Source organism: Amblyraja radiata, chromosome 1 (assembly GCF_010909765.2).
Source record: "Amblyraja radiata isolate CabotCenter1 chromosome 1, sAmbRad1.1.pri, whole genome shotgun sequence".
Lineage (NCBI taxonomy): Eukaryota > Metazoa > Chordata > Chondrichthyes > Rajiformes > Rajidae > Amblyraja > Amblyraja radiata.
The window spans coordinates 68,534,701-68,554,125 of NC_045956.1; the positions used below are offsets into that span (position 1 = coordinate 68,534,701).

Here is a 19,425-nt window from a genome sequence, read left to right on the forward strand (position 1 = left end):
TCTGCTTTGAGGATGGCAGCCTCAAAGCTAGGGATAAGGTTGGAGGAAGAGAGAGCTGGTCCTTCTGAAGGTATTTCGGAACAGAGAGAGAGAGAGAGACATTGAAAGTCAGCAGCAGGAGCAGGAATGAGCACCGTCTTTTAAAGGGGAGGTTCCGACTAAGATTAAACTGATCAAATTTAGTAAAAGTGCAGCGGTTAGCATGGATCTCGAGGGGAGAGAAGCGCAATGTTTAAAAGAATGTGCAGACTTCTTTGGAACAGAGTCGCAGCATTCCTCTCAGCCCTCTCATGTTCTTGGTTCTAAAACATCTTGCGCAGCTTCCGAACAGGGTGCTCGGGTGGAGTCAGGGGCATCTTCGACTCCACCCACTGAATTTAATCCATAGCAGGGAAATCGGGAGAGGACTCTCTGGCTCCGACGATTGCTTCACCAGAGGATAGTGTGAAGGATCAGGGAGCTAGAAAGAAGGTTCCTCAGAAGTTGGTGCCGAAATTAATTAAAAGACCAACTGGAGAAGTAAAGGAATCATTCCTAAAGTATAGAGATTCCGTTAGCAGAAAGAGCAGTTTCTCTGAGGGTGAGACAGCAGGGGGCTGTGAAATAGCTGATCTTGATATTGCTAAAATTATAAGATCAGAACAGATTCCCGATATCATGGCTATGGAGCGAGTTCCCCGTAGGCAATTCCCTAGTAGGAAGCTGCCTACTCCGCCTTTAGAATTAGATACTGCAGTGGGTGCAGACTATCCCCGGGCTATAGACGTTCCTGCTCCAATGCAACCTATTTTGACAGCAACTAAATCCTTCCAGAGACCAGTAAAAATAACTCAAGAACTGGAAGTAACATCAAAGGAAGAGGAAGATTTTAAGGCATGTATCCCACTACGGAAAGAAGAAATGAATTTATTGTGAAGGAGTAGGGATAGGAGCCTTTGTAAACCTGTTTAATAACTTGGTGCAAAGTTGTTGTGCCGCCAGGACCGTGTCACCTACAACATACCACTATCTGGGGAGTGAGGTAACAGAGTGTGTGGACCCTTAAGAACGGGCAGAAGACACAGCTCAGGTTGGATGTGCAGCCATTATCTCCATCCAGATAGCTACCGAGAGACAAAGACCAACAACAAAGAAGAATTGATACTGTCCTGTCCCTTTAATATACCATCTGGGAAAGGCCAACAAAGAAGGCTGCTCCTTGGTATTCCTACTCCTTTGGAACTAACATCGAGAAAGAAGAAGAAGATACCTACCCTTGTGCCCAACTTTAACATAACATAACATCTGACATCAGTGAATGGAAAAGAAGAGAACAACATCTGAAACTCTCTAAAAATTACAAACAGACTCTGAAGACCATTGAGGCAAGCACCAATTAGAACAAATTACATTTGGAAATGAATACCCCTCAATGGTTCTGGGGACACCCACTTTGCGCCTAAATTCTAGTCATTAGAAATAAATGGACAAAATTCTGAATTCGAACTCTAAATTGTATGGTGATGAATTGGAAGGACTTTAAAGCTTGAGATTTGGAATTGAGATCTGGCATAGGAGTATCTGGCATAGGAGTATTTAAAATCTGATTATTAACTTGTTATTTGTATTGTCTCAGCCCCAGGCAGGCAGCCAAAGATGGGAAGGAATATTCAAAGAACATCAGGGAAGGACGGAACTTTGAAAGGTCTGGTAAAATGAAGGAGTATCCATGGAGCATGAGAGGTGGCATTAAAATAGTAAGAAAGAGGAAATGTGCATAAGAGCTTCCCTTCGAGAAACCAAAGTTAACCGCCTAGAAAGAGTTATTGGAGGAGAAGTCTTATTAAATTCGAAGGAGTACTGAGGGAATGGGTACTTGTGTCAGAGTCGATGTATTTGACCGGTGAATCTAAATTTGTCTAACCCTTGATAGTAAAGTGGCTCCTATTATCAAGGTGTAAAGAAATTGTCCCTAGATTCAGCATTTTAATTGGTTTTATAATAATCTTCAACATATGGAAATTGATTGATTACATTTGAACAGCTGGGAATTCCACAGTAATTGGAATGGAATTGTGTTATCGACCACAAGCTGTGGAATGAGAAGTGTGAGACGGACCCTGAAACTCAAAATATTAAATTGAAGGCTGAGACTGAATTTGGTTATATTGAAACATTCCTCATGGTTTGTCTTGAATAAGAGTCACGCCTGTAGGGAAATCTGGACTAAACCCAGCTGAAATTTATATGAAAAACCATTGGCAGATATACATTAAAGAACATCGTGTGAATACAGAGAGGGCTGATTAGTGTTGATCCTAGGATAGGAAAGATTATATTATGGACTAGAGTAGTGATAGTAAATAGAAAAAGGGCTTGTGACTGACAGAATAGTAATGGAACAGTGGATGAATGTATGGGCATGAATGGTAACTTACTTCATCCCAAGTTTTCTTAGGAATTAGTTTCAACTATGGATAGAGTATGGAAGGAATGACAACACGGATGGAGGGGATTCGCTCCCATGAAAACTTGGGAGGTGAAGACTCATCAGACGGAAATTGTGAAGCTACGCCCACGAAAACTCGCGAAGCTTGATAAGATTCTGGGAAGAGACATCATCATCTTGTTGTTGTTGATAGATTGATAATGTAACAGTCACCCATGTATATCTGATTATTGATTATCATAAATGATGGCTTATCATATATGATAAAAGGAAGGAAAGTTAATCCTGGCATTAAAATTGAGTAAAATTCTCTTATTGATAAAACATATAACCAATGGGAAAATTTCGGAATTAAAAGGATCGGGGATATGTATGAAATGGGAAATCTATTATCATTCCAACAATTACAATTAAAATTAAAATTGAAAAACAACCAATATTTTAAATATCTTCAGATTTGCGATTTCATGAAGAAATACATACAAGGATATCAAAAAATAACTCCTGACTTATTGGAAGAAGCAATGAATATTAAAGCTGACTCACAAAAATTAATATCATATTTATATAATAGTATTTTAAATATAGACCTACCATCGACAGAGGTACTTAGAGAAGACTGGGAACGGGAATTAATGATAAAAATTACGAAGATTACATGGGAAAAGTACTTGATATATATTCATAAATGTTCGATTAATGCAAGACATAATCTAATTCAATAAAAAATTTTACATAGATTATATTATTCAAAAACAAGATTGAATAAATTATATCCAAATATATCCCCCATTTGTGACAAATGTTTATCCCAAAACGCAACTATAACACACTCTTTTGTTTCCTGCATAACACTTTATAGATTTTGGAGTGATATTTTTGAAATATTTACAAAATTATTCAAGATAAGAATGGAACCTAATATTGAAATGATTATATTTGGAGTAATGGAAGATGGGAATAAATTGAACTCATCTCAAAATTTATTTTTTAATTATGGTTTAATAATAGCAAAAAAATTAATACTTAAATTATGGGAAAATACATCAATACCAATGCTTAAAATGTGGATCGCAAGCATGTTGGACACCGCACAGCTTGAGGAAATGCGATTCCTCCTAATAGATAAATCAGACCAATTCATAACGAGTTGGTCTCCATTTGTCGTCTTTTTGGAATCATATGGTGCAACACAATTGTAAAAGCTAACTGTTTCAGGACTGGAAGAGGGATGGTCAAGATTATAAACAATGATCTCCTTACTTTTTTTTTATTTTCTTACTCTCTTTTTCCTATTTTCTTTTCAACATTTTTCATTCATTCTTCTTTTTTCTTCTTTTTCACACACTATATATCTCACGTTTTTCTATCCTTTACTATCTAATTTATTTTTCTTATTCTTATTCTTCTTTATTATAATAAACAAAATAGAAGCTGTACACAAAATGTATTATGAAAATATATATTAGGCACTTTGGTGCCATATGATTGTACTTACTTCTAATAAAATAAAAAAATTGAGTAAGGGCTTATGTACTGCTAGGCCATTTTGGTCAAGTTAAATATGCCTTTGCAGATCTGAGACAAGCTGCTGAAAAGGCCCAGAAAAGTGCTGCAGAGAAAGAATGGGACATCTGCAGAAGTCTCACAATGAGGTGTAAAATGTATAAAGCTAATTGGGTCAATGCGAACCAGACATACATATATAATATGTATGTAAATAATATTGCAACGCCTTACTTTGTTAGTTGTTCATTTGTTGAAATGTTAAGCTTTGTCTGGGTTGTCTAAATCCCAACGCACATGTTGCATTATTCATCTATGTTTGCATCCTTTTTGAAGCCTTGCCAGAGACAATGTATTAGTTACTATGTCATTAGGTTAGGGAACTGTCTATTATGTAACATTGTAATCGATATGTGTTATTGGACTGTACAGAGACCACCTCCATGTTAGTCGGCCCCTCAAGGTTTGGGGACCTATAAATGGCAGCCCCCACGAGGTCCGATGTCGATCTTCTGGAAGAACGCTTGGGGCTGCGTGACCTTTTGTAGTGTCTCTGCTTGCACGAGGCTAGAAGGGCTTGACCAAGCAGATACAAGGATCAAACCCGCAGTGGTTATGTATTATGTAGGTGAACTGTTGTTGTGTTATCCAATAAAGTTTAGTTGCTCAGGTGCTTGATTCAGTATTTTATTGACTGAAATTAGACTGGGGGGAGCTTAGAATGAGCTATTTACAAAATCACCAATCAGCTCTTTGGAATTTAAAGTTGGATTTGGTCCCTTTGATAGTCCAGAATACTGTTTTAGGTTTGACGTTCCACTTTTCGCGCAAAATACAGTTAGAAAATTCACTAAGATATCACTGACTATACTATTTTGTTAGTATTTAAATAAATATGATTAATAAACTCTATTCCAGGATTTGTATTTAGCATTGAGAGATTGGTGACAATTGGAACAGAAAACCAAATACAAAGTCAATATGGGCTTCATGAAAGCCAAGACATGAAAAATCACCAAAGATATCCAACTTCACCCAGCACACAATGGTTAGCATGCAACAAAAGCTTTTCACTGTACCTCAATACACATGACAATAAACTAACCTAAACTAATGGTAAATTATCCACTAAACCATGGCAATCTACATAATTAAATGGACATGCAGTGTCGATCAGCTCTCATTAATTAAAACATCAACAACAAAAACTGTTGATACTTAAATAATAGCAAAAATCTTGGGAAAACTCAGTAGTTCAGCAGTATATGTGGAAAGAAACAATTAATGATTCAAGCCTGGGTCCCTTCATCAGAACTGTCAGTCTGGATGGATAGAAAGTATGTAAACATTTTGTTTTTGGTCTTCCAATAATTTTGCATAGGTTCTGATAATTTTGCATAGATTCTTCTCTTTCTCTTTTCTTTTTTTTTCTATTATAGGTTAAAATTTATAAAAGAGAAAAAAAAGAGGTTGTACACAAAATGTATTATGTTGCATATTATGATTAAGATGTATGTACAATGCTTCTAATTTAAAAAAAAATATTCTGATAATAAAATAACATTAATGTTAGTTAATTCTAGAACTAAATTACTAGATTAATATCTAGCAGCTTGGATTATTGTTTCTGATGTCCATGTTCAAGTCGTAACCAATGCAAAATTCAATGAAAAATCTGAAATGTAAAATAAAACTACCAGGTTATCCATTAAAACAAATCCAGTTCACCAGTATCCTTCGGGGAAGAAACTACATCATCATTGTGCAGTCTAGCCTAAATTCTCTTTAAAATGAACAATCAAGCCAGTCCATTGAAGAGCAATTAGGAATGGGGACTAAATGCTCGCTTTGCAGCAAGAACAAATGTAATATATATTTCACATTACTTTAGACCAGTGATCACCCCATGCACCAGCACTATCCTGCACACCAGGGGCAATTTACAATTTTACCAAAGCCAATTAATCTGCAAACCTGTACGCCTGGAGTATGGAGGGAAATCGGAGCACCTGGAGAAAATACACGTGGTCAGAGGGAGAACGTCCAAACTCTGTACAGACCGCACCCATAGTCAGTATCAAACCCAGGTCTCTGGTGCTGTAAGGCAGCAACTCTACTGCATCCCCCCCCCCACCTCTTTTTTACTGAATGCAGTAATACTGAATTACCGAAAAGGCTATTTTCATTTAGTGACCACGAAACTCCTATATTAAAGAGCCATCTAGTTCCCTGCTGCCCTTCCTTGTGTAGTTTTCATCTGTCTCCAGATCCACTAACTCCTGCGATAGACACAAAATGTTGGAGTAACCCAGCAGGACGCGCAGCATCTCTGGAGAGAAGGGGTGGGTGACATTTCGGGTCGAGACCCTTCAGAGTCAGAAGAGGAATCTCAACCCCAAATGTCCCCCATTCCTTCTCTCCAGAAATGCTATCTGTCTTGCTGAGTTACTCCAGAATTTTGTATCTATCTTCAGAGTAAACCAGCAACTGTACTTCCTTCCTCCTCTAACTCTTAACTACTCTCTGAAATGACCTTGCAAACCACTTAATTCAGGGGGCATTTTGTAATGGGCAATAAATGGTGTTGGTGAAGTCCACATCCTTTGCATGGACAAACATTGTTCGCAAAGGGGTCCTTCTGCAGTTGTACAGGGCCCTAGTGAGACCACACCTGGAATATTGTGTGCAGTTTTGGTCTCCAAATTTGAGGAAGGACATTCTTGCTATTGAGGGAGTGCAGGGTAACTTCACGGTTAATTCCCGGGATGGCTGGGCTGTCATATGCTGGGCTTGTATACTCTGGAATTTTGAAGGATGAGAGGGTCTCTTATTGAAACATAAGATTATTAAGGGTTTGGATACGCTTAAGGCAGGAAACATGTTCCCGATGTTGGGGGAGTCCAGAACCAGGGGCCACAGTTTAAGAATAAGGGGTAAGCCATTTAGAATGGAGATGAGGAAACACTTTTTCACACGGAGAATTGTGAGTCTGTGGAATTCTTTCCCTCAGAGGGCGGTGCTGGCTGGTTCTCTGGATACTTTCAAGCGAGAGCAAGATAGGGCTCTTAAAGATAGCGGAGTCGGGGGATACGGGGAGAAGGCAGGAACGTGGTACTGATTGTGGATGATCAGCCATGATCACATTGAATGGCGGTGCTGGCTCGAAGGGCCGAATTGCCTACTCCTGCACATATTGTCTATTGTCTAAAAGGTGCATGAGGGCAAAGGGTGAAACAAAGCAAATTTCCCTGGTAAGGTGAAATGATGAAGCCTCAGAGGCAGCTCCTTTGTCTTTGCAAAGTATTGCTAACGTTTTAAATCTCCATAGCCTGGTTTACTGGACCGTGCCCAGCAGGTCAGACTAAAAAAAGAGGCTAGTTCCAACAATTTTCCACCACCATAACAATATTGCCCTACCCTTTCAGCATTTTAATGACATCAATCCTTCTGCATTTCCCTTTCTAACTCCATCGTTCCCACCTACAACTCCCTGGCATACGGCCACTTTTCCATACAACTGCCAGAGGTGCAACACCTCTTCCCTTCCCACCATGCATGAACCCAATCTTTCCAACTGACACATCAATACAATCGACTTACACTTCTTCAAATCTTGTGAACTGCATTCAATATTGAATACTTTAATTCACCTTCACACTCTCATTCTGGCCTTTCTGTCTGTGAATTCTACACATAATTACAACAATAGACGCAAGGAACTGCAGATGCTGGAATCTTAATTAAAACAGAGTGCTGGAGTAACAGCGGGTCGGGAAGCATCTTCCACGGTTACATGATAAATTTTGAATTTTGTAGGTAACTTTGTGCACATAAATAACATCTTGAGATTCATTAGGCATTTACAGTATAGTGCGTAAATATTATGTTAGAAAATCAATCGCCCATTGCACAGCATGAAACTTGAGCTGATTTCCAGGATTGCATCTTTTTAGCACATTTTCAATTTGCAAACATTACTAGCTGATAGATCTATTACTTTTGTATCACAGGCAAAATAACACTACCGGATATGGAATTCCTGCCTAATTTCAAAGATTATCCTTTCAGATCATTGTTTTCTCATCTATATTTCCCACAAACAACCAAATCTTCACTAAAATGTATACCCAAATTCACAAATCTGAAATCTTGCCAAGTTATCAAGATATATACTTAGGAATAAAATAAGAGCATTTGTTATCTACCTGAAGTTGCCCTCAAGGGGATGATCAAGTGCAATTTTGAACTTCAAGTGCATTCTAAATGATAATGCTACTTCATCTGTTAGATGTTCTAAGATATTGATTCAGCAATCTTGGGGGAAAATGACACACAGTAATATTTCCATGCAAAGTCACAAAATGCTGGTGTAACTCAGCGGACCAGGTGGCATCTCTAGAGAACATGGACAGCTGCCATTTCAGGACGGCACCCTTTTTCTGGAGACTGTAGAAGGGTCCCGAAACGAAACACCACATATCCATGTTCTTCAGAGATGCTGCCTGACCTGCTGAGTTACTCCAGCACATTGAACAGCTAGGAGGAGCCATCGAACAGCTAGGAGGAGCCATCTTGGGGAACGGCTGCTAGCCAGCAGCCGTCCGTTTTAATTCGCTTTTTTTTAAAGTTTTTAGTGAGTCCTGTTTAGTGATGTTTGGAGAATGGACTTTTTAATGTGGGGAGTAGGGGTCAATTTTACTTCTAGGTCCCTACCTGGTCGGTGAGGCAGCTTTTTCTCCGGGCTGCCCGTCGACCCGTCCTTGTGGCCTACCAGCGGGCTTGGAGCCCCGTTTCCTGGCGGGGACCGCCCAGCACCTCGGCCTTGGTGGCGGCACAGCGCTGGAGCGCTATCGTGGAGCGGAGCGGGCGATGCCTTGCCTGGGTCGCCGCGCTGGATCGACACGCTGGAGCTCCGGTGAGATGTGACCGCCGAGAGCAACACCTCCGGGCTGCAGGTCTGCGGAGCGGAGCGGGTGGCGCCGATTTCAACATCGGGAGCCTGGGAGCTCCAAACCGGCGCGGCCTTGTTGGCTTCAGAAGCCACGGTCTGCAGCTAGAAAGCGGCCGTTCCAGGTGGCCCAGCCGCTGAGAGGACTCTCCCGACGCCGGGGCAACACCACCCGGTGAGAACGGCCAGGAACATCGGGCCTCCATAGAGGCAATTGCGGTGGCCTCAATAGGCCTGACTTTGGGGTGAACTTGGGGTTGGGGACTGGACATTGTGCCTTCCCTCACAGTGGTAACCATTGTGGGGGGATGATTTTTTGTCTGTATGGTAATCCTGTTAGTCTTTGTCCAAGATGGCTGCCATGAAGGGAGAGTGGACGCTGGCGCGCTTTAGCTGCCGCTGCCCTCTCTTCACATTGTGTTTTTGATTTTTTGTTTTTGGACTGAATTCTGTTTTTAATTTGTGTTTCTGTGATGTCTTTATTATTTATTTTATTCTGATTATATGTTTATATTCCTGTTAATCTATGTAAGGTGTCCTTGAGATGTCTGAAAGGCGCCCAATAAATAAAATTTATTATTATTATTATTATTGTGTGTTTTATATGGGGAAAGCTGCAGAAAATGCTGTCAAAAGGTGTGTGTGTGTGTGTGTGTGTGTGTGTGTGTGTGTGTGTGTGTGTGTGTGTGTGTGTGTGTGTGTGTGTGTGTGTGTGTGTGCCATTTTTAATGCACAGCAAGATGAAAGGTCCACTTGGTGTGACAACAAATATTTATCTCCATAAGGAATGTATGGTTATAACTCTAGCCATGCTGTAGAGTACAGACCCATCTGCTACATTTAGCTTGAGATCTGCTGACTATGGTTTGCTATCTGGATTTGACATTGGAGTACATATAAATCACAAATTTAATCCAATTTGTTGCCTAAAAGCTGACCTTGTTGCAAGTCGAGTTGGATCCTTCAACAGTTTATGGAGCTCTCACAAAGATATCCTCCATTTCCTGCACGGCTGCTCTCATCCCACCCGTTTCCAGAGAGAACAGCGGTCCAGTTTATTCAATCCTCACCTTTCGCCCCACCAGCTTCTGCATTGGACATATCAACCTCCACCATTACCACAAGCTTCAATGTGATCCCATCTTCTCACATCTTCACTTCCCTCAACCCTAACCCCCTCCCCCACACCTTTGTTTTCTCAGATACCTCATCCCAGCTGTGATGCTCAGGACAAATGATCCCAAAACAGATAAATACAAAGAGGAAAATTCCCAGGGGATTTCCCATTCAAAAAAAACAGACAGATCCAATCTAGCTAAATCTAAACACATTCTAAACACCAACAAAGTAACGAAAGGTAATGCTTAAAGGCATTTTGGTGGGCTATCAGATTTCAGAATCTGCAGCCCTTTGTCCCCCCCCCCCCCCCCCCCTCCCACCCCTTGTTCCACCCATCACCTACCAGCTCCTGCTCTCTCACTTCTTTATACTGACTATCTCCACTCTATGTTAAAAGTCTTGATGAAGAGTCTTGTCCGAAAACATTGGCTATTCCTCTGCCTCCGCAGATGGTGCTTGACCTACTGAGTTCCTCCAGCAATTTGTTTTTTGCTCCAGGTCTGCAGTATCTTGTGACTCCGCTATTTGAGTGACTTTTGTGTTTGTTTAAATAATGTCCATTAAGTTAATGACATGGAAATGTTACATGAGAAATATTCACGTAACACTTGATAACTCCACTTTACAATTCTTACCCATGTGCCATCGCCTCTACACTTGCTTTCATAGCCTTTCCTGTTTCAAGTAAAAAAGTAAATAGAAGATGTCCAAAAATCATTTATTAGCAGCTAAATTATACTCGATGGAAGAAGAAAATTGTTAACTAGATAAAAAGCAGCAAAAGGTATAATTGTGAAAAGGAGGTTGTTGAACCACTTCTCATTTCACAACACAACACAAGCACAACAGTCTCATTTCACTGTGCTTCCATTTATTTTGTTCTTATAATGGAACAGCCGTGTATAGAAACATGATATTTTTGTTTTTATTGTCTGCACAACGCACAAGATGATTTGAAATATTTCATCCTTCATCTCATCCTCCCCACGCAAAAAGATAGTCCAGGGCAAAACCTTCCATGTTTTGTTTTATTCTTTATATCCCCGAGACCACCAAAGAAGATACACATTGCCGCAGGGGCCCAAATAATCAGCAAACACACAAACCCATTAAAAAGCATTCAATCCCAGGTGGACTGTGTTACCACTTTCTACAATCATTTCAATGAGGTTTGCAAGTAGGGACATACAGATTACATGTCTGATATATCATCACATAGAGCCAGATGTGTTCTTCAAATGTTTCCCAAGTGAGATTATATAAATGTCCCATATTGGAGGGAAAGAGCACACGGTAAAGAGAAAATAAAACTTGAACTGGAAAGGGAGCAGTATCTGTAGACATCATATGATCTGGGAGGAACTCTTTTAATTGGTTTACAACATGCAACTGAATGTAGCAATAAGAGCAACTACCTCCCACATCAGTCTTGAATCCATGCTTTCATCCAGTTCATGAGGCATTCTTTTCTCTCCAGCAAAAGGCCCAAACTTCTCACCCTGCCAACAAAACAGAGGGAGGTTTTTTTTCTCTCCACAATGATAGATTGCATCTCTAGAGACAGGAAAATCAGATCTAAACCAACCTGCATTTGACTCTACTTTCAAATTTGTAAAACAGATACTCAGATTACAATAATATTGTTCTGATTATCTTTAATAACTAACCATAAATCACAATAACATCCGCAGTCAATGAGTTGCAAGTATTTCACAAACGGAAGTCATTATATTTTTGTGACAAGACACAACTCCAATTGAAAGGAACAGCAATGTGCCAAATGTCAGCATGAAGATTTACTGAGCTTTCCAATTTCTGTGGATTATTACTCACAGTTTGAGAAATTATTTTAGCTTTTATTCTGTCTGGAGAAGCCTTTGAAAATATTTCACTAAAAATTAATCATTCATTTTTTTTGCTGTAAGTGTAGTTTTTCTCCTGTGTAAGTGAGGGATATCAGCCAATAATAATACAATTATGAAGATAGGAAACATCTGCTGCAATAAATTATTGGAGATGAAGCAAGGCTTACAGAGGGGGAAAACACCTCTGGTGAATTAATACTTTTAGTTTGGTGTTTAATTTATATCTTGCTTTAAGATGTTTTAAAAAAATACTAAAACAGGTAATGATTATAAATCAAAATTAAAACTCAAATAGGCCTGCAGAGAAACATGTCATCATGAAAGCAAAACTGTATTCCACAGTATTCTATTTTTACAGTTCAGAATACTCTACACCTTTTTCTAAATATCCCAGTTATATTTCCAGTGCCTATTATTATGGTACATAACACACATAGTTGAATCAGTGGCCAAAATCCCTTACTTTCCCCAATCTTATTTCTTATTTGACATGGTTCTGGAAGGGGTACTAGTTAAGAAAATAATGCCAGAATGAAAAATATTAATCTCATTTAAAAATCAAGCAGGAAATTCTGATGTCAAATGTGCTATAATCCTTAAATTCAATAATAGATTTGTTCTAGTTCCCATCTCAACAACACACATAAACCAAAATAAATGTCTTATTTAGAATCAAACAATGCCTACTTAGAAGAAGAAGAAATAATGAACTGGAGATGCTGGTATACAAAAATAGACATAAAGTGCTAGAGTAACTCAGCAGGTCAAGCAGCTTCTCTGGAGAACTTAGATGGGTCTAGATGCCTGCTTTAAGTCAAGTAGCTTGTTAAATGTCTCAACCTATATCCCATGTGTCATTGGAAACATGTTCATTGAACAAAAAAAGAAAACAGATGCTGCAGACAATCATCAACTGGATAACAGATCTCAGTAAACACACATACACACATTAAAGAGTTTAAAAACGTGTCAGTAATTTTCTTCCACCCCCAGACAGCAGAATGCCAAAGCAATCATTTGAATTTACAACATAGTGTAAGCAATGCACACGTAACATAAACAAGAAAGTTAAAAATGTTTACAAACATCATTGATTCAACAGTACTTATTCTAGAAAAACTAAACCAAAGTGTACCAATAAGAGAGACACTTTATTAACTTCAAATATTTAGAGACCAAAATCCACAGTGTTTGGTTTCAGGAGTGTTGTATATGGTAATATATTAATATGTAACAAAATATCCAAAACCTATATAAAGCTATTGCATTAAAGCCAAAGGTTTTTTTTTAAACAATTCAATACCAACAGAAATAGCAAATGTTTTCCATTTACTTGTGAATTATTCAGATTAAAATAGACATTCAAAAACAACTGTGTGCAAAGGAACTGCAGATGCTTGTTTATACCGAAGGTAGACACAAAATTCTAGAGTAACTCAACGGGTCAGGCAGTATCTCTGGAGGAAGTGAATTGTGACGTTTGCAGGAATTACTTGAAATTAGAAAAATGAAGATTTATACCGCTTGGTTGTAAGCTGCCCAAGCAAAATACGAGGTACTGTTCCTCCAATTTGCATGTGGAAGAGCAGCAAGTAAACCTCTGCCTCACCTGATAGGACTGTCGGGGACCCTGGATGAAGTCGAGGGAGGAAGTGTAAAGACAGATGCTGCATCTCCCGCGATTGCAGGGGAAAGTCTCTGGGAACCCCCACACCGGGAGCCACCGGATACAGTAGATGAGGTTGGAGAAGCAACATATTGGGGGGTCTCAAAATAAAAACAATCCTAAACATGGAACAAGATCATAAAGGAGCAGCACAGTGGCACAGCAGTAGAGTTGCTGCCTTACAGCACTAAAGGCCCGGGATCGATCCTGATGGGTGCTGTCTGTACAAAGTTTATTATTCTCACTGTGACCGCATGGGTTTTCTCTCAATGCTCCGGTTTTCTCCCACATTTCAAAGACATGCAGATTGATAGGTTAATTGGCATCTTTAAATTGTCCCTAATATGTAGATTATAATGAGTGTACAGGTGATCGTTGGTTTGCACGAACTCAATGGACTGAGAGCTTGTTCCAACACTGTATCTCTAAACTAAACCAAAGAGGGAATTCCAAAATCTTTGGCACAAGGTGTAATAGAAATGGTAAGATTAAACGAGAACTTACCAGTTCGAAGTTTGATCTTTATTTTATGAGGAGTAGCGTTGAGGGAATACATGAAGAACCCGCTAGTCCGTATGCGCGTCATTCTTCAAAGCAGCGGTGTGAATCACAGATACCTGTAATGACTTAAACATAGTAAGATTAGAGAAAAAGATACCAGTCAAGTTTATGATCCAGGGTGGGAGCAGAGGGCATGTATTCCCTCAACGCTACTCCTCATAAAATAAAGATCAAACTTCGAACTGGTAAGTTCTCGTTTAATCTTACCATTTTACTTCGGAGTCACGTGAGGGACTCCATGAAGATTTCAAAGCTCTGTGATTCTTGCCGTGGACGAGTCCATGACACACATCTGCCTTGGTATAGGGGAGAAATATATTCGACATCCATACGGTATGTAGATGCAATAAACAAATTTGTTAACAAAAGAAATCATAAACCCCGTATATTCATGGGGACAAATTATATTACGGAATTTAAATAGTTTTTGAAAATGTTCCAGTTTCCTCCACTGGTTTATTATAAAATTTACGGAAAGTTCCTTCTGATGACCATCCTGCCGCCTTGAGGATCTGATCCAATGGAACATCCAACTTGTATGCTGCCGACGTAGCTGCAGCCCTGGTGGAGTGAGATTTAAAACAATTAGTATCTATACCTGCTTTAGTAAGTACTTGTTTTATCCGGTTGGGACATTAAGGGATTTACCTTTTCCAGGTTGCAAGTGACGCCCCATGGTGTCAATTAGGGCTTGTCCCTGTAGCTGGTTCAGGGACATGTAATTAATACTTGCCGCTAACCTGGCTGGTAAATTATGCCCTGTGAGTTCTGGTTTTGCGAACTGAGCCACCATTTCAAGTAAGCTCCCACTCACCCCTTGCACTGAGTTTTCCATCAATTCCTGTTCAGGGTCAGTCCAAATCTGCCCCGCTATGCTGTGCTGGGAGGCAATAGACGCCGAATACAGCCCTGAATAAGGTACTGCAGAGGGGCTGAATGTCTGCCCAGTAGAGCCAGACCCCCTCTGGAGTATTGCCTCCATCAGCCACTCCATTTTCGTCCAGTGCTCTCGGGCACCTGGCTCTTGCGGCTTGTCCTGGACCAGCTGCCGCTCCAACGCGGTACAGAGCTTTCGAGCGCTGACCGCTCGCGGTCGCTGGTCCCGCAGCTCAAACGCGTTCCAGTGATCTCGGTCACTGGTCGCTTGCTGCTCCTCCAATTCCTTCAGCCCCACAGGCCCCTGAGCGTAGGTGGCGTGGGGCTGTTCGAAATCCGAGTCGTCCGAAAGAACGGCACTGTCGGTTTTACGTTTAGCCTTTCCACCCGCCGGTGGTGAGGCTAGCTCTGGCACAGGTGCTCCCGACAATGGAGACAGCCCTGCCGTCTGCCGCCGCTGGCTGCCCGTTCCTGCACGGCTCTCCCCCGCCAGCTTTTTTGCAGCTTTGGTTCGTCTTCTGTCCATTCTAGAGGTAAGAAAAACGTAGATCTCTTACCTGTCTTCGCTGGTTGTATACACCAGCCGTTTAGGAGGAACGTCCTTCCTCCATCGAAATGACTCGTGCAATGCGTGTAGCGTAATGACGCGCATGCGGACTAGCGGGTTCTTCATGGAGTCCCTCACGTGACTCCGAAGTAAAATCTGAAATTCTCTCTCTTAATGACTATAAATGCATGTGACCAGAGGATTTTAAAGACTTTACAGATATTTGTTGTGATGTGAGATTTGTTGATATTTGTTGGCAGTTATACATGTAAATTAAGTTAAAATACAACTAGTCATAGTTTAATTGAATAGTAGACCTGGTTCAAAGCAATTTATTGGCTAATCTTGTTCCTATGCTCCCTATATTGCCATGCCTTTGTTGGCATTGCAGTATTCCTTTATCCATTACTTAAAAGTATGCTCAACATTTAAGCCGTGTACACCTAAGGTATAAGTGTCAGCAGAATTCTTAGTCATGCTACACATTGATACGATGTATTGCAATACCATTTGTTTTGCCTTGAGTTAGCACTGATCATCCCAGTGATCCACTCAAGAAGTCATACAAAGAGTTCTTCTTTTGCTGGCCTCAGTCAACCCACGAGGAGAAACGTACATACCAGAGCTGTTTCTACACCTTGACACTGATCACATAGCTATATTGGCAGTTCTGAAAGGGCATTATAACTTCTGGATGCTTGCATCTGAAGCAAAAGAACAATGGAGAGAATATAAAAGTGAGACAGGAGAGCTAAACAATTTGCAAAGTTCTCTGGTCAATTAGTATGTAAATTTGCCTAATGGTGTACCAATAAGTCAAGAAGGCCACAAGACACCAGGATCAATACCTAACCTGCAAAATACATTAGCAAATGGGATGATAAAATTAACCATGCATCTTATCCATGGGAAGCATAGAACATAGGAACATACTACATAGAAACAGGTCCTTCAGACCACAACATGCCCACCATAATGCCAGTATAAACTAATCCCATTACTTACATGTGGTTTATATCCTTCCATCCCCTGCCTGTTCACGTACCTCTTAAATGTTGTCATTGTATCTGCTTCCACCACCTATCTTCGCAGCGGATTCTAGGCACGCTCTGGGTAACAAACTTGCTTTGCGAAGCTCCTTTAAATTTTTCCACATTCATCTTAAATCATTGCCCTCTAATATTTTAACCATGTGAAACAGATTCTGACTGTAGACAATATTTATGACTAATAATTTTATAGACTTTTTATCAAGTCACCCATCACTTTCTGACACTCCAGAGAAAACAAACCATGTTTGACCTTTCCTTATAGATAATACTCTCTAATCCAGGCAACATCCTGGTGAACGCTCTTAAGCCTCCACAGAGTCCCTGTAATGTGGCGTCCAGAACTACACCAAAATAAAATAAATTTAGCTTCCACTCTTGGTGAATCTCTGCTGAAAGTGGCCAGTGTGTTCATGTTGGTAACAACAGAATTATATTAAGTATCCTCCTTAATACAAGTGGACTGGAGAGACAGTCTCTAAATCAAGATAAGCCAATCTCAAAAAGTGGCACAAGTACATTGAAATGAGTTAAATATTAAAATAATCCAATCATCTAACATTGTTAGAAGGGGAAACATCTTGCAAAAATCAGCAACAACATTGACTTAAGAAATTATTTAGGATGATATACTCGCTGCACTGCATTTGTGCTTCCTCATTAACCGATTGTGGATAATAGATTGAAACATAATGAAACCTTTGAAGAAGTGCAAAGGCCAGTATTGCAAAGAATCAGCTAACCTACTGTAAAACATTTTTTTCTACCCTCTCATTAGTTTGAGCAAACATTATCACATCGCTTCCTTGTCCCCTTCATTCTAATATTAAATAAATTAACTTTCTATAATCTGTCATCAAACCTGATGCCTCTTAATCTCACTTTATCTTCCTCCTTCAATGACTTGTCTTGTGGTTAAGTTTTGCTTCTGCCATTGCCGATACCTCTTCTACAGTTTATATTACCCAATGTTATTAATACCAAACCCTAAAGGTATGATCTCTGAGCAGCCATCCTTTCTCTTTGCCTTTACGTTAGCCTTGCATAATATGATCCTAAAATTAATGTGTCATGACACAAACTATAGCCTGAAGAACAAGACACTGACCTGCAAGTGACTGACTATTTAGTGGTGAAGCAGAAGCATTCTGACAGCAGTTTTACAGTAAATGGCAGCATGGGTGCAATCAGCACGTCTCTACTCCTTGATAAAAAATGGGCAGCCTTGCCATACTGCACTGCTGTTTAGAGAACTGTTTCCCCTGCTGACCAATGGTTCAATGATCAATTTGATAACTATGTGCACAAACAAACAGAAAAACATCTCCTGCAGCCTAAAATAAACTTAAGCAACCTTGTGTGTTCCTCGTTGGTGGAATTCACTTTAAAGATAGAGATTAATTAGATGAGATGAAATGATTAATTTATTGTCATAAACACCAGCGTAATGAAAGTCCTTGTTCACTCAAAGCACACAAACAGCATACACACAGTAATGATAAATATAGCAAACATGAGTGGAAAACAGCAGAATGGTGCCAGATTGTAATACAAAATCTAAGTGGTGTAAAAGAGTATTAATACAATACAATACGGTTTTATTCGTCACTTGCACATAAAGTGCAAGTGAAATGAATGAATGAATGAATGAATGAATGAATGAATGAATGAATGAATGAATGAATGAATGAATGAATACGTTTATTGTCATTGCACAATACTGTGCAATGAAATTCCATTGCATCTCCTCCGGTTAAAAAATACAAACACGACAACCATTGACACATATGTACACTCATTAGTAAAAATAATAAATAAGTATTTAAAAAGAATTTTAAAAGAATGTTGCCAGCAGCGGTACAATGATAAAGAACACACAAATACACAATAACAATTTAACACAAACATCCACCACAGCATTCATCACTGTGGTGGAAGGCACAAAATTTGGCCAGTCCTCCTCCACTTTCCCCCGTGGTCGGGACCTCAACCCTCCGCAGCCGTTGCTGCGGGCGTCCAGATGTGCAGACAAGGTAAAAAGTCCAGGAAAGTCCTGAATCGGTGCCTCCCCACCAGAGACCGCGGCTTCAGGTTGGTGTAGGCCGCAAGCCGGCGGTCGGAGATTTAAAGTTGGCGCCACAGCCAGAAGCACCGCAGACCGCGGGACGATAACAGTACAATAACAAGTACAATAACAGAATAACCAAATGAGGTAGAGTTATGAGTATAGGTAGTTACCATATTATGGTAGTTACCATACCATAGTCTGCTCTAACACAGTAGTTACCATATTGAAAAACCTTGCATTATAGAAAATCATGTTATAAAAACAAGGATTCTTAAGTCTGGTTGTCTGGGTTGTCCATTGCCTGGATCTTCTCCAAGAAGGTAGAAGAAAAAGGAATGGTTAGGTGTCCGACATCCTTGACAATACTTCCTGCTGTCCTGATGCAGAGCACTGTGAAGATGGATGGGATAGATGAAAGTGATATCCATGATGGGCGAGGCTGTGTTCATCCCTCTTCGCAGGGTCAGGCAGTCGAAAGCATGAAAGTCATCCAGGTCCTTCATCACCAGAGATTGGCCCCGACTTTGGCTTGTAGCGCATGATGGTATTCAGGTCCTACCACTTGATTAAAATAAACTTCCAGCTTATTTTGAAAATCTCTCTTGGAATCCCTGATAGCCTTGCAAAAATCATACTTGGCTTTGTTGTACAGTGCAAGATCAAACTTCTTGAAACTTTCGGATCAGGACTTTAGCAGAGAGCGAACCTCCCTGTGCAGCCAATGTTTCTGGTTGGGATAAACCTTGTCTTTGTTGGAATTCAATCGACAATGCATTTCTTGGTGAAACTGGT

The 19,425-nt window shown here is 40.1% G+C and overlaps 1 protein-coding gene across 3 annotated transcripts in view; it reads right to left on the reverse strand.

The window, feature by feature from the left end:
- The window catches only part of prdm5 (PR/SET domain 5), a 304,708-nt gene that overhangs the window by 271,854 nt on the left and 13,429 nt on the right, over window positions 1-19,425 (reverse strand). For all 3 annotated transcript variants that reach the window (XR_004412498.1, XM_033023632.1, XM_033023623.1), the window contains exon 2: window positions 11,417-11,500. Coding sequence is in view for 2 of the 3 variants with exons in the window: in XM_033023632.1 (XP_032879523.1) it covers window positions 11,417-11,500 (84 nt within the window). In the remaining variant the exon portion in view is untranslated. The remainder of the gene's footprint in view (window positions 1-11,416; window positions 11,501-19,425) is intronic.